Below are 19,893 nucleotides of genomic sequence, written 5' to 3' on the forward strand. Positions count from 1 at the left end.
TCTGGTAAACATGACTTGTTCAGAACACAATATTGCTGCTGGTCAATAACTTTGGCCGTACTGGATCTACACTGAAATGGAAACAGTTTGTGTGACCTCAGCCTACCAGAGCCTCTGAAAATGTAGCAACAGTAAAGGAATCCATTCAACAACCTCCATGCTGCTCAGCTTGGGCTTTTGGACCCAAGTAAGAAGTGCAATCGAAAAGCTCTCCGAGTAGTGGTCATAGACTCACCCTTTGAGGTTAGCTGAAATCAAGGGTATACATTCATTGCCCCTGCACTATTGACCAACTGAAACACACAATTTGACAGGAATTGAATGCCATTCCATATGACATGATGAGCCTAGTGATGGACATCTTGTATAGCATCCCTTGAATTAAAGGGAGCAACCCCCCCCCCCCCCCCTCCTCACTCACTCTCACTCTCACTCTCTCTCTCTCTCCCTCTCTCTCTCCTTTGCATTTTTTCAATAATCTGTACGTCTCCTTCATTGCCATCAGGCACAAAATACTCAAATAATTCCAACTTCTGTGAATTTTTTCACTTTTAAAATAATGAACTGAACAAATGCAATAAAACTTGAAGTTAATGAATTAGACTAAATTAAAACATAGGAACAATGTCATACAGCATCTATGAAACAGCCTTTATTACATAGCAAAAATTGACAAGACATTCAGTAAAAGTGACTAAAAATATTTTAAGTTTCTTTTGATGCACATACAAGATTTTCATACTAAGGTGACAATACATTTGAAACTGGAGTTTATCATCACATAACTTATGATAAAATGGCATACCGGGAATGTGTATGTAGATACAAAACTGGCAAAAAGTATATGGAGGGTACCATGCTCTGAAGTTGTTCACGCAATGCAGAAAATACAACATGGACATGTTAGTGTAAATCAACAGTTCTTTTAACATCGTATTATGACCCTGTTAATACTTGCGATACACAAAGGAACTACACTGGACAATTAGTATGTATGACAATAATAAAATGAAATGGCACATTAATTAGGTAATACTACAGCAATAGCTCACAGCCTTTAAAATAACTGATCGAAGGGAAATGTCATGATGATGAATAGTAAAGGGCATGCAATGTAAAATTTAAATTACTGAATGAAATGCCACTTTATAAATGTTCAAATACAATAAAATACAAAATCTAAGACTTTTTAACATCAGTGTCACTTCAGTTAAATTTAATTATTTTCTCATCTTTTTCAGTTCAATTAAGCTGCAAAACACTGACATTAGTGCATACAATAATTTCACTTAACTGCACCTATCTTATAGGTGCAACAGCATATGAGGATATGAGAAAATGAACATGGAAAACAAAACTAATAATAATTATGTGAACTTGAAACTGGAAATATAAATGATCATTCAGTAGCCTTTTGTTTGTTTGTAACACAGTTATTGTAGAAAATATATCTGCTGTCATAATCATAGCAACAGACTTTACTAAAATTACTTTCCATCAATATTCTTTAGCATTAAGATTTCTTTACATACAACAAAGTCACTTCTATGTATGACTTAATAATATATGAACCCCAGAAGGGACGATAATTCCAAGCAGGAATTCCTGTGTGTGTCACTACCACTGCTTTCTAAAAGTGAAGACTAACGTTTGCATGATATTGTTTAGTTCTATATTTCCTTTCTCACACACCAATCTGCATGAAAAGTATTTTAAATCACATCTTAGTAAGGCAGCTAGACTATATTTATGAGCCAACATTAAGTAATATCTCAGCTTACTGCTAATGGACTAGAAAAATGTTCCCTGCGCAGATTTCTTATATTGTACATAATATAAATCATAAAAAGAAAATGTTGAACAATACAACTATGCTATGCAATTCGAAATGTTTATATTCTTGGACGGGATGACAATACAGACTACCTCAGTTTTTAACAAAACTTGATCATCATTTCTGATAAGTTTATAACCATAATGCGACTTCAGCATGACCCTGCAACAAAGAAAGACAGTGAAGAATTTATTTCGCACAAAGGTGAGAATGAAAAGAATATGGTAGATTTTTTCTGATGAAGCACTGAGAGAGCACCAGTTCATACTTACCAGTATTTTTACCATCACAAAAACATATTTAGGCAAAAATGAACTTTTGTGTAACACACCATCCAGATGGAAGTGCAAGACAAAGTTATTACACATCTGCCCAGAAGACAAAGCAGAATAAAAAAGAAGAGTTGAAGAGAGATTAAAGAAGCAATAATCACTTACTGCCTCTGGTTTCACAGAAGGCACTATGCAACACTCCTAGTCTTTAACAAAATGTGTAATAATAGCAGCAAAATCAAAATTTAAGTAAACTGCTAAAATAACTACCCCAAATCAATGGGCAAATTAAAAATACAAACGACGACTTTGAGAGAGATATGGAGAGAAGGAGAGGGAGGGAGGTGAAAACACACACACACACACACACACACACACACACACACACACACACACACAGAGAGAGAGAGAGAGAGAGAGAGAGAGAGAGAGAGAGAGACCGACCTCTGTAGTCTGAAAAAGGGAGGTAATTTTGAAAAAGGGAGGTAATTTTGGAAACCGAGAACTGAGTTATAGTGTTTACACTATCTCTCCAGTGGCGAGTGGCCACCGTCAGGCTCTCCATGGTCTAAAGAAAACATACACAAATAGCTTTTAGCAGCTGCTGTGTGATCATCCAGCTGTGTGCCAGGGCTTTTCTCTTTTTACCGAAAAGAAGACTCCCAAATTATGAAGGTTACCCTATCAGGACTACCAGGGGGGCACCAACTTGTTGCTGCTGAATAAAATATTAAATATAATGTTCATCTTACTTTCTTGATGTTATTCTACATATCTTAAGCAACTGAAATGATTGACATGCTCCACTTGATTACTGTGGCATCATATATATTACTACTGCACTACCAAATAACAACATTGGTTTATATGGAATGAGATCATATCACTTTCCTGAACAAATTTAATAAATGTGATCTACTTTTTATATAAAGTCTCTGAATATCAGGCAATGTGATACTGACAAGGTGCAAATGCCTGACGATCCCCTAACTGTAAATAGACCTGTCAAACTATTTAATCTTTTGAGCATCACATATGTTGACTTCATTAAACTGTTCTGGTCTTATTAATGATGATGTAAATAAAATAGAAAGAAACTTCCACATGGGAAAAATATATTAAAAACAAAGATTCCAAGACTTACCAAGCGGGAAAGCGCCGGCAGACAGGCACAATGAACAAAACACACAAACACACTCACAGAATTACTATCTTTCGCCACCGATGGTTGCTTCTTCAGGAAGGAGAGGGAAAGACGAAAGGAAGTGGGTTTTAAGGGAGAGGGTAATGAGTCAAGGAGTCATTCCAATCCCGGGAGTGGAAAGACTTCCCTTGGGGGGGAAAAAAGGACAGGTGTACACTCGTACACACACACACACACACACACACACACACACACACACACATATCCATCCGCACATACACAGACACAAGCAGACATATTTAAAGGCAAAGAGTAAGGGCAGAGATGTCAGTCGAGGCGGAAGTACAGAGGCAAAGAGGTTGTTGAAAGACAGGTGAGTTATGAGTGGCGGCGACTTGAAATTAGCGGAGGTTGAGGCCTGGTGGATATCGAGAAGAGAGGATATACTGAAGAGCAAGTACCCATCTCCGGAGTTCAGATAGGTTGGTGTTGGTGGGAAGTATCCAGATAACTCGGACGGTGTAACACTGTGCCAAGATGTGCTGGCCGTGCACCAAGGCATGTTTAGCCACAGGGTGATCCTCATTACCAACAAACACTGTCTGCCTGTGTCCATTCATGCGAATGGACAGTTTGTTGCTGGTCATTCCCACATAGAAAGCGTCACAGTGCAGGCAGGTCAGTTGGTAAATCACGTGGGTGCTTTCACACGTGGCTCTCCCTTTGATCGTGTACACCTTCCGGGTTACAGGACTGGAGTAGGTGGTGGTGGGAGGGTGCATAGGACAGGTTTTACACCGGGGGCGATTGCAAGGGTAGGAACCAGAGGGTAGGGAAAGTGGTTTGGGGATTTCATAGGGATGAACCAAGAGGTTACGAAGGTTAGATGGACGGCGGAAAGACACTCTTGGTGGAGTGGGGAGGATTTCATGAAGGATGGCTCTCATTTCGGGGCAGGATTTTAGGAAGTCGTATCCCTGCTGGAGAGCCACATGTTCTGGTCTTATAGTTGATATGTCCAATGTTTACTACCTGTCAGGCTATTTCACTTACTACAATGGAAAAAAAAACTCTTTTCATCTTGTTAAGAAGAGCCTGACATCAACCAATAAAGGCACTCTACCCCTTTACCTCTTACTCATGCACATCATCTACTGATCATTCTACATATAATTGAATACTCAAATTGCTGATGTGGTGCACTTTCAGTAAGCTCTTGTTTCTCAATAACATTCCAACAAATCCAAAAATGAATAGTGTTTGGCAAGCTCTATGTTATAATGCACAGCAAATCAACATTAGCATTCACTAGACATTAATCTTTGATGTGAGACCATAACTAAGTAACACTACCATTTACTAACAAAGAGATAGAGGGGCTGGCCAGTACTTACCTCAGCTCAGTACAGCCGATAGAAACACAAAAAACAACCGAAAATTTAAGTTCCTAGCTTTCGGAATAAATGTTCCTTCATCAGGGAGGAGAGAGGGGAAAGAAAGGGAAGAAGGGAAAGTGGATTTAGTTACTCACAACCCAGGTTATGAAGCAACAGGGAAAGGAAAACAGGGAAGGTAGCAAGGATGGAGGCATGGTTGTCAGAGGGGCTTTGTTTCACATCTTTATATGAGATTTTCCATTAATTAGTTAGTTAACACTACCATTTGCAAGATAGCAGTATCAAGAACTTACTACTTAAAAAATGGCATAATCTGTATTACTCCAAGCAGGGGCGTTACCTTCATACTCTTGGATGTTATTGAATTTAGCATGAGTAAAAATTCAGGAATAAGTAAGAAACATGTACTTTCTTGTTTTCTCAAAATTAAGAAAATAAATAAATAAATAAATCCTGTCCTGAGATACAGGCCTCCAAAGATGACACTGTGAACACTATTTCGAAGACATGAATTTCAGAATTTTTTAAAAATGCTGTATCTCTGTAACAGTTCAAGGTATCTAGTTACAGTTCTTTTATTTGAAAGATAATTGCTTTATGATTACAATGGTATCCTCCATTTGGACATATCTGTCAAAGTTATTTTACTGCTGCCTTTTGAATTTTTTTAATAATTCACAGAAAAAAATTTTTTTTCTCTAAAATGCCAATCCAGAAAAGTAAGATTTTTTTCTGTTGATTACTTCCATGTAGTACTATGTTCCCTGTGAACAAGAGCTTTCGTTTTTAAGTTGGACAGGTTTTATTTTTAAAAATAATTTTTTTAACTTTTTAAAGGGTAATGTATGTTTTTACAGAAGTTGTTTTTAACTAATTTCTTTGTTGCAGATATTTCTTACACTTTGTTGTAGTTTCTTGTCAGTTTCTTTGTCATGGTTGTTCATTGCAGGTTTCTGTACTGTAGTTGTTCAGTGCTAATTTGGTTAGTGAAGAGGCTTCTAAGACATCTGAGACCATCCAGTGGGTTCTGTGTATTCATGAGGAATTTACCAGTTAACACAGTTGCAGTGTATGTTGTGAAAAGGACTGTTTGAAAGGTCTTCTGATTGGGGCCACAGGCGAGTGAAGTGTGCTGACTATTTCTATATCCATAAAAGAGTGATATATAAGACAAACAAAAAAAAATGGAAATAAGTGTTCCCATTTGAAGATTCTGTTTTAAGATGAAGATGTTTCCACTGACGACTTTGTGTGTTCTAAATGTTTTGACAGAATAACGACTTTTTTGTGTTCTGAACAAGGTGAAGCCTCTCATGGTGCAGACTTTGTATCAATAGAGGAAAAATTAAATACCCTGAATTAGTCAACTATGAGGTAGATGTTAGTACTGTTAAGAAACTGTGGTCAGAGAAGTCGAGCCATAAGCTCTATGCATCAAGAAAGTGCAGAGAAATTACTAAAGCTATGGATGAATACACTACAGCAAAACTGACCAGACTCTTCAATGTAGAAATTCCATCTTCAGAAGAAAATGAACCAAAGCACTCCTCCACCTCTTGCCAGGATTTTTTCACAAATATCGATTCAGCTGTTGAACATTATGAATCCTACAGCAAAAAGGTGCAAGTTTTAACTATTACTCCAGAGACATTTTCAAAGCTAAACAATTTTGAACCATGTTCCGCCAGTACAAAAGTACATGGTAGACAAATCAAAAAAGGCGAGGTCTGTAAAAGGAGTCTTTGGAAGACCAGAGCCCTATTATGGTCATCCTGTAGCAGCAGCTGAAGTTCAAATGGTGCAGGCATTTTATCTGGAAGATAAATGGGACTGTTCCTGCCAGTGTGCCTACAAAAAGACAATATCAAGTCAAAAAGTTGTGAAAGTGAAGAGGTTAATGACTCGCAGTATTAAAGAAACTTCTGCAATTTATAAGAGCAACTATACAACTTAACATATTGGAAAATCAAAATTTTATGCACTACGACCTAAGTGGGTAGTTCCACACACACCAAGAGATGTCTGTTTATGTGCGTACTGTGCGAATTTTGAACTTTGTGTGGTAACATTGAAGAACTTACTGGAGCACATGACATAAGACAGCTAGGTTGGGTGTGTGAAGTCATTAGCAGTCTGTGACGTAAAGTAAGAGACTTGTTTGTTTCAAGAATGTGGTGACTGCCCTGGAAAGGGAGGACTGTCTTTACAGACACTAGGCCTGGAAGACGTAGCAGATATCTTTGCAGAAATTACATGTGCGACATGGGAGGAAAATAAACAAATTATGAAAATTGTTGCCTTTGACAGTTTCATTGATGAACTTGGAAAATGGCCAGTGAAAGCAGTAACACACCAGCATCTTACAAAATTGCAACAACACATTGCAGAAATGGTTCAAATGACTCTAAGCACTATGGGACTTAACATCTGAGGTCATCAGTCCCATAGACTTAGAACTACTTAAACCTAACTAACCTAAGGACATCATACACATCCATGCCCAAGGCAGGATTCGAACCTGCGACCGTAGCAGCAGCGTGGTTCCGAACTGAAGCGCCTAGAACCGCTCGGTCACAGAGTGGGCAGCACATTGTACAAGTGAAAGGGTTTATACAGGTTGAAGAACTATGTTTAGTGCTTCACTGTGAATTTGCTGAGAATTTGTCTGTAATTCTCCCACAAGAAGTACAAGTGTATGATTGGAGTAATGATCAGGTTTCAGTTTTTACAGGATTGACATATTTTCAAAACAAGACCACAAGTGTTGCAGTTATAAGTGATGACACAGGACATGACTCAGACATGCTTTGCTACCAACGCACAACATTCTTTAACTGCATACAGGAGCAGAGAAGATTAACATTATTTGTGATGGTGTTCCTAGTCATTTTTAAAAATCATTACCAGCTGTAAGAATTGAGTAAGTCACTTGTGCCAACTGACTGGGTATACAGAGTTACTGGTCACAGGAAGGGATTTTGTGATGGTGTAGGAGGCCTGCTGACACACCATGGTACAAAATATAATCTTTCCAAACCAAATATGGCTGGGAATCAGAATGCTGAGGATTTTATGAGAGTCGTGAAATCTTACACATCCACAGACCTCATTCTTTTGTCCAAAGAGGAAATCGAAGAATTCTGTGAGCAGTAAAAAGAAGAATCATCCAAACAAACTACTCCTGTGAAAGGAATTCAGAAGACACATTTTTGGGCCCAAAGTGATAGGTGAATTCATATTGCACGCACTTTAAATAACACGAAAAATGAAACTTCATTTGTTCGGCCAACACCTCAGAAACAGCAGGATAATATTCAGTTTCACAACCTGAGAAGAGGAATGTTGGTGATGTGTGTATGATTGTGACTGGTGGATTGCAGATATTATATACACCAGTTATGAGTTAAACGAAACTGTAGTGAAAGTAATGCTACCACATGGACCAGCTGCTGGTTGTAAGTTTCCAGCTGAAGGACAGCAACAATGCCATCAGGGCTCACTTCCTGTTCACAATGTTTTGAAGATTAAGTGCCCCAGTTCCTACTGGTTCAACAGGAAGGCATCACTCTATATTAAAGGAAGACACTGAAGCAGTGGAACACATTTTTACTTCAATGACTGGCTAATTTAAGTACAAAACAAATTGCACAGAAGTTGTTTAAATTGAAATATTTAAGTCTTTTGACCTTTCACATACATTTTAGAACTGTTTAAAATGCTTGAAAAAATGAGTCTCTTGCTCATCTCTCAAAACTAAAATTATGTTAAGGTTAAGTTTTGATTTTTATGAGCCTGTTATGTGATAATATGGTAATAAAACAAGTTTTATGTATGGCAAAAATTTCAATTGTTTATAAAAACTGTTCAGCCAAAAAGTGGAAACTCTCCTTTTCAGAGAATTTAGAACTATATGGTACTAGTCAACAGAAAGAAACATCAAAATTTTATGGACTGGCATTTTGTTGGGGGGGGGGGGGGGGGGGGGGGGGGGAAATCCACAAATTATAAAAAAAGTTCAGAATGCTATTGTAAAAGAACTTTAACAGGCCAAATGGAGGATTTTTTTGTAATCATAAAGCAATTATATTACAAATAAAAAAACAAAATAACTGAAACTGTTCCAGAAATACAGCACTTTAAATTTTTTTCCAAAATTCATTTCTTCAAATTGGTATGTGCAGTGGTCATCTTCGAAGGGCTGTATCTCGGAGCAGACATTTTTTTGGAGAACACAAAAAAATAAGTGTTCTTTACTTGGTCCTTCATTTTAACATACGGTAAATTCAATAACATCCTAGACCATGAAGATAAGACTTTTTCCTAGCCTGCCTGAAATGATATGGACTATGCCACCACTGACTTATGATGTCAACACAACTGCAAAACATTAAATGTCTCACCTGACGATGGCATAATTTCTCGTAGTTCTCTGGTTGAAGCTTCAATCATAGCAGTCACACGCTCACGTTGCCTATCCAATGGTGACACAGGGCCACTGGTTTTTACATCTTTATGGCGATTATTGCTATCAATTTCACTGGTAACCTGTATCACATTTAAAAAAAAATTAAACAACAATACTTTGCATAATCGTCCATATTCACAATATTCAAATGCTATTATTACAGCAATGCTTTATAAAAAGAGAGTAACTTTGAAGTTCGTTAGTGATGCAAGTCAATAATCATTAACTGGAGTCTCAAATTTAAAAAAAAAAAATGTGTTCCTTAAATTTGCACATATTTTCATTACAATACTAGTACATAAGACAGTACAATCAAATAGCCAGTACAGTAGCCCAGTACAGTAGTTTTTCAGTGCCTAAAGAGAGTACAGGCTGGAAGAGAAGACAACAAACAAAGTGAAAGGAAAATGAAATTAATTCAGAATCCCAGCACAAGACAACCATTATATTCAAGAAAAAGTGAGAAAAGACAGTTCAACATCAAAAGGTGTTGTATTGAGAACATGCTATATTAGACTGTTATAAGGCTGACTAGAGAGGAATAACAGCTCACATAGAACAAACACTGTTTACAATACCAATTATGAAGAAGACAACAAAGAGACACAGAAGGATTTTGGTGTTACAAAAAAATATAAATAGCCATGTGAAAGACAGCTAAAATAACAATATAGTGATGGTATAATTGACGGTATTAATTGCAATATTGATAAAGAATGTTTCCTCAATTCCATTTTACTACTTCCCTTTTATTCAACTTCCTTGATTCAGTGGAATGTTGTGTATGTTTTATGCATAAGAAATGCTGTTGTACATTTAAAAGATGTGTGCACTACAAAAGGCAAGAACAGATAATGCTTTTAATGTATTATGTGCACGCAAAGACACACAAATTATTATCTTATTGTAATTAAGATCTAATATTACTGGGACGTTACCTTGAACAAATCTTCAAGGCCCATTTCACGAACAACTTTTTCACTTCGGGGCTGTAGGGCAGCAGGATCAAGTGATATCAATTCTTGTACAGCTGCTTTGAATGTCACAAGGCAGTAGCTGTTGAATAAAACGAATGTGTAAAGAAATTAACAAACCAAGACTAAAACAATAGAAGCACCAAGCACTCAAAACTATTACATACAACAGTAGACCTTCAATAATACTTGTAAATCAGCAAATTTATCACTTGCCATCTAACAAAATGATCTGTATTACTACTGTTTACAGAGCTAGAAAACCCTTGTTTCTGAAATGAGGAGCTAGGAGTTTTAAGGAGGTAAAAAATTCTAGGGCTCAAAATACTCAATTTAATGCCTAATAATACAAAGGCACACAGAGTAATATTTCTTTGTTTAAAAGATTTAATGTAGTACTTGCATGACACTCCAATTTCTTCTGCAGAACAAGTGTTTAATTGTAAGAAACAAACCATTTTTTGGAATCCTTCATGTGCATACAAAATTGAAGGGAAAAGTATATAAAGTCAATATTAAAATGCCGTGAATGGAAATTCCTGTTAATTGTTTCCTTCTTTCACATAACCTGTAATTTATTACTGGACCATTCGTACTGATATACTTCTGTGACTGAACGTGTTTTAAGAGGAGGAAATTTGTGTTTAACGTCCCGTCGACAATGAGGTCATTAGAGACGGAGCACAAGCTCGGATTAGGGAAGGATGGGGAAGGAAATCGGCCGTGCCCTTTCGAAGGAACCATCCCGGCATTTACCTGAAGTGATCTAGGGAAATCACGGAAAACCTAAATCAGGATGGCTGGACGCGGGATTGAACCGTCATCCTCCCAAATGCGAGTCCAGTCTGCTAACCACTGCGAAACCTCGTTCGGTGAACGTGTTTTAATCTAAGGCAATAGAGGAAAAATAATAGTGAACACACCTCCCCTGCTCACACTTAACTGCTTGTTTGTGATATTTTGACATCAACAAAAACCATTAGGATGTCTCAGCCACCGTACTGACTGGACATGGCCTTCTGCAATTTCTTTCTATTCCTGAAGCTGAAGGAACCATAAAAGAAAGTCATTTTGCCACCATTAATGAGAGAAAAACAGAATCACTGAAGGTGCTGAACACTGTAATGAAACGAGTTCCAGGCGTGCTTTCAAGATTTTTCCAATCACTTGCACTAGTGTAATATATCTGAAGAGGACCAGGGATTTGAAGGGGACAAATTTGATGCTAAAGAATAAATACAGATTCTTTAAGAAAAACAGAAATTCTCATTAATTTTTTATCACATCTCATATGGTGCTGTTCACAATTAATTTGGGTCATGAATGAAGAAAGTGTTCTTGCCTTATCTGCAACTGCATATATTCAAAACAGAAATAGCTTCAGGCGAGCTTCTGGGAAGTTTATTGGAAACTTTGCTATTGATGCTGTATATTAATGACCGAGCACGCAATATTAACCTCAGACTTTTTGGAGATCATGATGCTATCCATAATGAAGTAGTACATGTCAAAAGCTGCACAAATATTCAAGCTAATCTTGATAAGATTTAAAAGTGATCCAAAGTTTGGCAAATTGCTTTAAATTTTCAGAAGTCTAAAACTGTGCACTTCACATAATGATTAAAACATTAATGAGAAACAGTGGGAGTAAGTCAATGTATACAAATACTAGTGGGTAACGGTTTGTATGGATATGAACTTGTTATAGATAAAGCCACTCACTTCATTGGCAGAGTAATGGGAAAATGTAGTCAGCACATAAAGGACACTGTTTACAGAACACTTCAGTGTCTGATCTTAGACGGTGGCTCATGTGTGTGGGACCAGTACCAAACAGGACTAGCAGGGGTTATAGAATATTTCAAAGAAGGGCAGCATGAATATTCACAAATTTCTCTGGCTTATGGGAGAGCATCACAGAAATTCTGAAAAACATGATTTGCCTCATACTTGAAGACAGGTGTCAATTATCCCATGAAAGTCAAGCAATGGCTAATCCAGGATGGACTGTAACAATATTATGAAAATGGAAGTTGCTACTCACCATATAGCGGAGATGCTGAGTCGCAGGGTGGTTTCAGTTGCCTGAGACTATGGTCGTGTGTGTGTGTGTGTGTGTGTGTGTGTGTGTGTGTTGTTGTTGTTGAAGAAGTTCATGAAATCCTCCCCACTCCACCAAGAGTGTCTTTCCGCCGTCCACCTAACCTTCGTAACCTCTTGGTTCATCCCTATGAAATCCCCAAACCACCTTCCCTACCCTCTGGCTCCTACCCTTGTAACCGCCCCCGGTGTAAAACCTGTCCTATGCATCCTCCCACCACCACCTACTCCAGTCCTGTAGCCCGAAAGGTGTACACGATCAAAGGAAGAGCCACGTGTGAAAGCACCCACGTGATTTACCAACTGACCTGCCTACACTGTGACACTTTCTATGTGGGAATGACCAGCAACAAACTGTCCATTCACATGAATGGACACAGGCAGACAGTGTTTGTTGGTAATGAGGATCACCCTGTGGCTAAACATGCCTTGGTGCACGGCCAGCACATCTTGGCACAGTGTTACACCGTCCGAGTTATCTGGATACTTCCCACCAACACCAACCTATCTGAACTCCGGATATGGGAACTTGCCCTTCAATATATCTTCTCTTCTCGATATCCGCCATGCCTCAACCTCCGCTAATTTCAAGTTGCCGCCGCTCATACCTCACCTGTCTTTCAACAACTTCTTTACCTCTGTACTTCCGCCTCGACTGACATCTCTGCCCGAACTCTTTGCCTTTACAAATGACTGCTTGTGTGTGTGTGTGTGTGTGTGTGTGTACACCTGTCCTTTTTTCCCCCTAAGGGAAGTCTTTCCACTCCCGGGATTGGAATGACTCCTTACCCTCTCCCTTAAAACCCACATCCTTTCGTCTTTCCCTCTTTCCTGAAGAAGCAACCGTCGGTTGCGAAAGCTAGAAATTCTGTGTGTGTGTTTGTGTGTTTTATTTATTGTGCCTATCTACCGGCGCTTTCCCGCTTGGTAAGTCTTGGAATCTTTGTTTTTACTAAATTCTTTGCTTTGTGAGTCAACTTTGGTATTTAACAAACTTATATTTGCCTCTTGACTACTTAAGGTTTTACTCTGGTTATTTAATTGAGAATGTACTGAGTCTAGGTTTTCACTTAGAGTCACATTTTGAGTTTTGACTAAATTTACTAACTCATACCAGTCAGGCACTTCCTTACTAACTTTCATAGCCACAGCTGGTTCTTGAGTTTACTCGACTTGTCGTATATTATCCATATTCTTGCAAGTTTTTGATCTTTTAAGCATGTTGTTATTTTGGTCTTCAGTCCAGAGCCTGGTTTGATGCAGCTCTCCATGCTACTCTATCCTGTGCAGGCTTCTTCATCTCCCAGTACCTACTGCAACCTCCATCCCTCTGAATCTGTTTAGTGTATTCATCTCTTGGTCTCCCTCTATGATTTTTACCATCCGTGCTGCCCTCCAATACTAAATTGGTGATCCCCCTGATGCCTCAGAATATGTCCTACCAACCATACCTTCTCTAGTCAAGTTGTGCCACAAATTTCTCTTCTCCCCATTTCTATTCAATACCTCCTCATTAGTTATGTGATCTACCCATCTAATCTTCAGCATCCTTCTGTAGCACCACATTTCAAAAGCTTCTATTCTCTTTTTGTCTAAACTATTTATCATCCACATTTCACTTCCATACATGGCTACAATCCATACAAATACTTTCTGAAAAGACTTCCTGACAGTTAAATCTATACTCGATGTTAACAAATTTCTCTTCTTCAGAAATGCTTTCCTTGCCATTGCCAGTCTACATTTTATATCCTCTCTACTTCGACCATCATCAGTTATTTTGCTCCCCAAATAGCAAAACTCATTTACTACTTCATTTCCTAATCTAATTCCCGCAGCATCACCCGATTTAATTTGAGTGCATTCCATTATCCTCATAATTCTTTTGTTGATGTTCATCTTATATCCTCCTTTTAAGACACTGTCCATTCCGTTCAGCTGCTCTTCCCGTTCCTTTGCTGTCTCTGACAGAATTACAATGTCATCAGTGAACCTCAAAGTTTTTATTTCTTCTCCATGGATTTTAATTCCTAATCCAAATTTTTATTTTGTTTCCTTTACTGCTTGCATTTAACTAACTTTAAGTATGGTACCTACACTAATAAAGTTCACTCTTTGTCACCAGGCATGAGGGGGAAAAGTATCATTGAAAACATCTAAGAAACAGTTTAGGAGTGTTTTCATTTTTTTTTCACTTGACACACTGTTATCTAGAGGCCAGTTTACAGTTCTTAGTTTGTTAGAAAATACATTTACTTTCTCTTTGCTAGAGTTCCTTTTGAAACATGTTTTCACATTTTTTTGGAAGCTGTACGAGCAGTGCTGAATGATCCAATATGCCTAAATCTGAACAGAATTTACTTCCATCCTCAAAACTGATGATTTGCCAGAATATTGTCAATACATGTTTCAGAGTGGCTACCTCTTCTAGTACATTCAATGAAATTTAAATTAAAAGCATATTTCTGGATTAAGTCACAAAAATGTACAGTGTCATTATTTAATACATTTGTATTAAAACCTGCTGCAATTATAGTTTCTTTCTGGAGTCTTTCTAATAAACATTGAAATTTGGATAAAAAGAATTTTGTTAGAGCACTTCCAGGAATTCTATACAGAGATACAATTATAGAATTTAAATCAATTAGCTCCACAGCACAACTTCCAAAATTACCTTCCTCTTTCAAACAATTGAATTCAGTTCCCTCTTTAAAATTTGAGTCATTTAGAGGATGCATCAGCCCCCACAAGATCTGTTACCTCTACAAAAACTGCTGGCAACTGTAAAATGTTGAATTTTGTTTGGAATTCCTATACTATCTATTGTCAGCCAATGTTCATTTAAACATACAGTTTTTATATATGAACATTGTGAAAGTAAAACTTGAAGTCCATCAATTTTAGAATAACTTGTGTTACAAAAATCTGAGGCTATACCATTTGTATTCCAATGCATTCAAAAATGTTTATCACTGTTTTGGATGCTTTTTAAGTAAATCATTTGTTAGAATATATCTATATTGTTTTAAATTTTAAGTTGATTCTTTTGCATTATTGTCCCTTGCACACTTTATCAGTTTCTCTGATTATTGATGATTTTGCAAACACCTAAAAACATTTTATTCAGAGTCAGTGAGCCTAGCGTTATTTAGATGTACACGATCTATACCCACACATTTGTTACTTATAAATTTGTTTCAGTTTATAAATACCATGCCAAGCTTATCACACTGGTCTCTAATTCCATTGTTTATCTTATTTATGTAAGAGTCACTTACCGATCTCCACTGCAAAATACCACTTATTACCAGTCTTGATTTGATTCACAAAGATTTGGCAGTACAAATCAAGTTTTGAGATTCAGTAATGATTTCGGCTTCACTGCTGTGTCGAACAGAGTGTGTACCAACACGCATGAATATGCCGTTGAAATGTGATTTTACTTTAACACCCTTTTGGATAGTAGCAATGTTTTTTAAATGGTTGTTTAGTTGATCCAGCCTAATGCCTGAATGCACATCAATTTTTAAAATTTGGCACAACTATATTTTAAAGTAAGGAGTCTCCTATGGAGAAAAATTCTTCTCTCACATTAACAGAAACATTAACTTTGAGGCCTAATTTATTTATTTATTTATTTATTTAGTACGATAAATTGGAATACGCCATGAATAAAAGTTTCTAGTGCCAGGAAAAAGACAGCTTCACAATGAGTTAAAACATAACAAAAATGATGACTTTGTGGGGTATTTAAAGAGAGATAAGAATACATTCAAATAAGTTGTACAGGCAGCAAAAAAAATGGCTAACAATATACACATCAGTAAATATGTCTGATGTCAAATCTGAACTGGGGGTAAAGAACAAGTGCCAAGAAAGTGTCCAAATTAAAATTAAGAATGATATAATTATAGGTCCTTTCCAAATGTCAAACTGTTTCAATGATTGTTTCATAAATGTAGCAAAATCAGAAGTAGATATCACAGCGCACCAGGACAAGGTAGATGTCAAGTTTGTAAATATGAAACGAAAATGCAAGCCTTAAAACAATCAAAAGAATTAGCCCAAAAGATGTAGAATATTATAGTGTCTTTAAAAAACAAGAAATCAGCTGGGTGGGATCAAATTCCTACCACTGTAGTCAACACCGTTTACAATATAATTTCTCATCCATTGGCTAAAATTATTTATCAGTCATTTGAAGAAGGAAATTTCCCGGATGTGTTAAAATATGCTGAAATACAACCATTGTTCAAGAAAGGCTCACCAGATGACATGGGAAATTACCACCCTATTTTCCTGCTGCCAGTTTTGGCTAAGGTGATAGAAAGAATTATTGCAAAAATCTTGAAAACTATCTTATAGAAAATGATATTATAGTTAAATATCAATTTGGATTTCAAAAGGGAAAAATACAATAAATGCTGTCAGGGAGTTCACTGAAAAAATAAGCTCTACTTTAGACAAGGGTAAAAAGGTCACAGGTATTTTTTGTGATTTGACCAAAGCTTTCGACTCTGTCAATCACATACTACTTCTACACAAGTTAGAGAGATATGGAATCGTGGACAGGACATTACAGTGGTTCAATAGAGTAATCCTAAATTCAAAGGGGGGGGGGGGGGGGGGGAGAAACAAAAAACCTTCTCAGACTGGAAGAATATTTGTACAGAGGTCCCACAGAGCTCAATTTTAAGGCCTTATCTTTTTCTGTTGTACATAAATGATTTACCTTTAAGCATTAATGTTCACTCCATTTATTCGCAGATGACACCTCGGTTTTAATTGAAAATGACAACTTAGAACAAATTCATGATACTGTGGAAAATATAATGGGAAACCTAGAATTAGTGTTTCAGCAAAATGGATTAAAACTCAATGTCACAAAAACACAATTAGTGCAATTTGGTGCTAAAACATCATCAGCATCTCCCATAAAAATAGTGCATGACAATCAGGAAATGACTGAAGCAAGTTTTGTAAAATTTCTAGGTCTAAATCTTCACAAAAATTTAAACTGGAAGGAACATGTAGACTTCTTAGCAAACAAAGTAAACAGTCTAGCTTATGCAATGAATATCTTATCTGGTTCCACCCTTGTGGAGACCAGAAAGGTAATCTACCACAGCTACTTTGAAACTATAATTCGATATGGAATAATTTTCTGGGGAAATTCTATGAACAGCCTGAGGTTGCTTACGCTTCAAAAGAGAATCATAAAAAAAAACCATGTGTTTAGTCCACAAAAGAACACTGTGTCACCCATTACATAAAAAATTAAAAATACTAACCATTCCTTCCCCGAACATCTACAAAAATTTTGTTTTCATATATAAAAATCAAAACTCACTTGACAATTTTTATTTCAACCACAATTACTGTACTCATCATAGACAGAGTTTCAAACTTCCCTCTCATTATTTAAAACTTTACACCCAAACACCACTGTACACAGGATTAAAAATTTACAAAAAATTTAATAACACAAATCTGTTAAATAGGGAGTTTCACCCACTAAAAAGATTGTTATTTAATACACTAGTGAAAAAATATTATTATTCAATTGAATAATTCATGCAGGACAGTTTGGTGATTTGAAAAGTACAGAAACAATACAGATTATGTATTGAATAATAAATTGTTAATATATTGTGTAAACTGTATTGCAAGCTGCAAAATGACTGTGTTATAAATGTTCTTGTTAAGTTGTTCATGTCTACAAAATCTGCTTAAATATTTATACTTTTGACGTGTCTCCAGTACAAAAATCTTTGATTTGTAACTGGACATAATGAGATGAATAAACTACATTCTACAGTCCATTGAAGTTTTGGCATGATCCTCATAAATTATATTTATTCTTCCAATATTTCAGCTGTACTGTATACCTTTCTGATACGTTCAGGCTAAGCTGACAGACTAATGCTGACTCTGTCCTTTTAAAACTGCAAACACACCACTGTGCATGTGGTCAGAGACACCCAAATGCCAGAGATGATTATCAGTGGCAAAGAAGTTAGCATAAATAGGATTTGTTGCTACTCAATCGTTCCATACTGGGATATTATTGTAACATTATGAGGTGCATTGTGGCAACTTCTTTGCTAGACTGTTACAGAAAACGCCAGATTCCATCATTTGTCAAAGTTGAAATTGCTTTCTCTATTAATTAAATTCTTTGACAAACAAATTTAAAGTGCTTCTTTTACTACTGAGTCCCAAAAGATGAAGTCAATGCTAAAATTACATTTTCATAATGCACAGAGTGACTAGTGTTGGTCAAAGAAATAGATTTTACATAGAGAGGCTGTGACATGTTGTTCAGTGCTCCCTGCAGTACCACATTGTACTATTACCTGCCATGCTTTTGGAAGTCATTACGTATGAGTGATAAAAATGAGGATGTATTCCACTGGCGTTTGGAAATCAGTCCCATGGCGTCAATTGCTTGCTGTGTGGTGTGATCTTTGTCTTGACCACCAAACTTGTGAAAGTGTTGTTAAGGATTCAATGGAAGCTAAATATTTGTGACAAACAAGACTGTAAATATGATTGCTGCTCGTTTTATTGGCAGAAATTCAAGCTGTGCTCTCAGATTCCTTCCTATTCACACTTTTGGAAATTGCTACATATTTGGAAATAAGCAGCCAACTATTTGTGACACACAAGAATATAAATGTTATTGCTGCTCATTTCACTCACCTCAGGGAGAGGGAGAGAATAGATAAAAATTTATATGCTAATAAATTAATATTATACAATAACCTCAATTGCAATACCTGTTAACATCATTTGGGGACAAAGTCCACTGGAAATTCTCCATGTAGAAAAGGTTTGAGGCCATATGTAACGGTTTAGCTTGAATGATGACTGACATCAGCAATGGTAGCGTATCATCAGATGTTAGTGCAGGAAGTTGGCCTTCTTCTGCAAATATAACGAGGAAGTAACAATCACTACTTCAGCAGTATTACTAATTTTGTTATTGAATCATATTTCACCACAATATTTTACATGAAGTCCTGTATCAGAAACAAACACAGGTGTTGAGAAACACCGCTGCTCATTTTTTATTGTAAGTGTCGAGTGGCGAACAAACATTTAGAACACTGAAAAATTTTCTGTTGCATAGCTGGCTACCAATCACCTTAAGACAAAAATGGCTCAAACATGAAATGTTACTGATGTGATCTATTGTTTACATTCTAGAGGGAAAGAAAGCAAAAAAACACACAAATCTAACCAAAAGGACTATATTGTGGCCAGTAACTGTGGCCCCACTGCATGGATCCTCACTCCAGTGAGGTAAGTATTTAATCTGATTACTTGTGGTCTAAGGCCACACTCTGAACACCATGTGACCACTGGTATAGGAACTAGGCCTAAGCACAATGAGAAAGTCAGACAGGAGAGTACTGCGAATGTTAGAATAAGGAAAGGTTCTCATAAAAGTATAATTAGAAATATTGCAAGTATATTTCATCAAAATATTGGGAGTTTAAAGAATAAAATAGATGAGCTTCTGGTTTGTTTAGAAGATTTAGAAGCTGAGGATGAAATAGATATACTATGCTTGTCTGAGCATCACATTGTTACTGATATGGATAAGGTAAATGTAAGTGGATATAAGCTCTCTGCACATGTAATTAGAGAAAATATGGAGAAAGTAGGAGTTGCCATATATGACAAAAGTTATCATTGTGCAAA

At 36.8% G+C, this 19,893-nt stretch overlaps 1 protein-coding gene across 1 annotated transcript in view; it reads right to left on the minus strand.

Annotated features, from left to right (window-relative positions):
- Positions 1 to 630: 630 nt before the first annotated feature.
- The window catches only part of LOC126285383 (ankyrin repeat domain-containing protein 27-like), a 92,076-nt gene continuing 72,813 nt past the window's right edge, over positions 631 to 19,893 (minus strand). The window contains exons 9-12 of the mRNA XM_049984722.1: positions 18,966 to 19,113; positions 10,051 to 10,168; positions 9,048 to 9,192; positions 631 to 1,996 (exon numbers count right to left, since the gene is read on the minus strand). Coding sequence (XP_049840679.1) covers positions 1,986 to 1,996; positions 9,048 to 9,192; positions 10,051 to 10,168; positions 18,966 to 19,113 — 422 coding nt within the window. The 3' untranslated portion in view covers positions 631 to 1,985. The remainder of the gene's footprint in view (positions 1,997 to 9,047; positions 9,193 to 10,050; positions 10,169 to 18,965; positions 19,114 to 19,893) is intronic.

This window comes from Schistocerca gregaria, chromosome 8 (genome assembly GCF_023897955.1).
Source record: "Schistocerca gregaria isolate iqSchGreg1 chromosome 8, iqSchGreg1.2, whole genome shotgun sequence".
Lineage (NCBI taxonomy): Eukaryota > Metazoa > Arthropoda > Insecta > Orthoptera > Acrididae > Schistocerca > Schistocerca gregaria.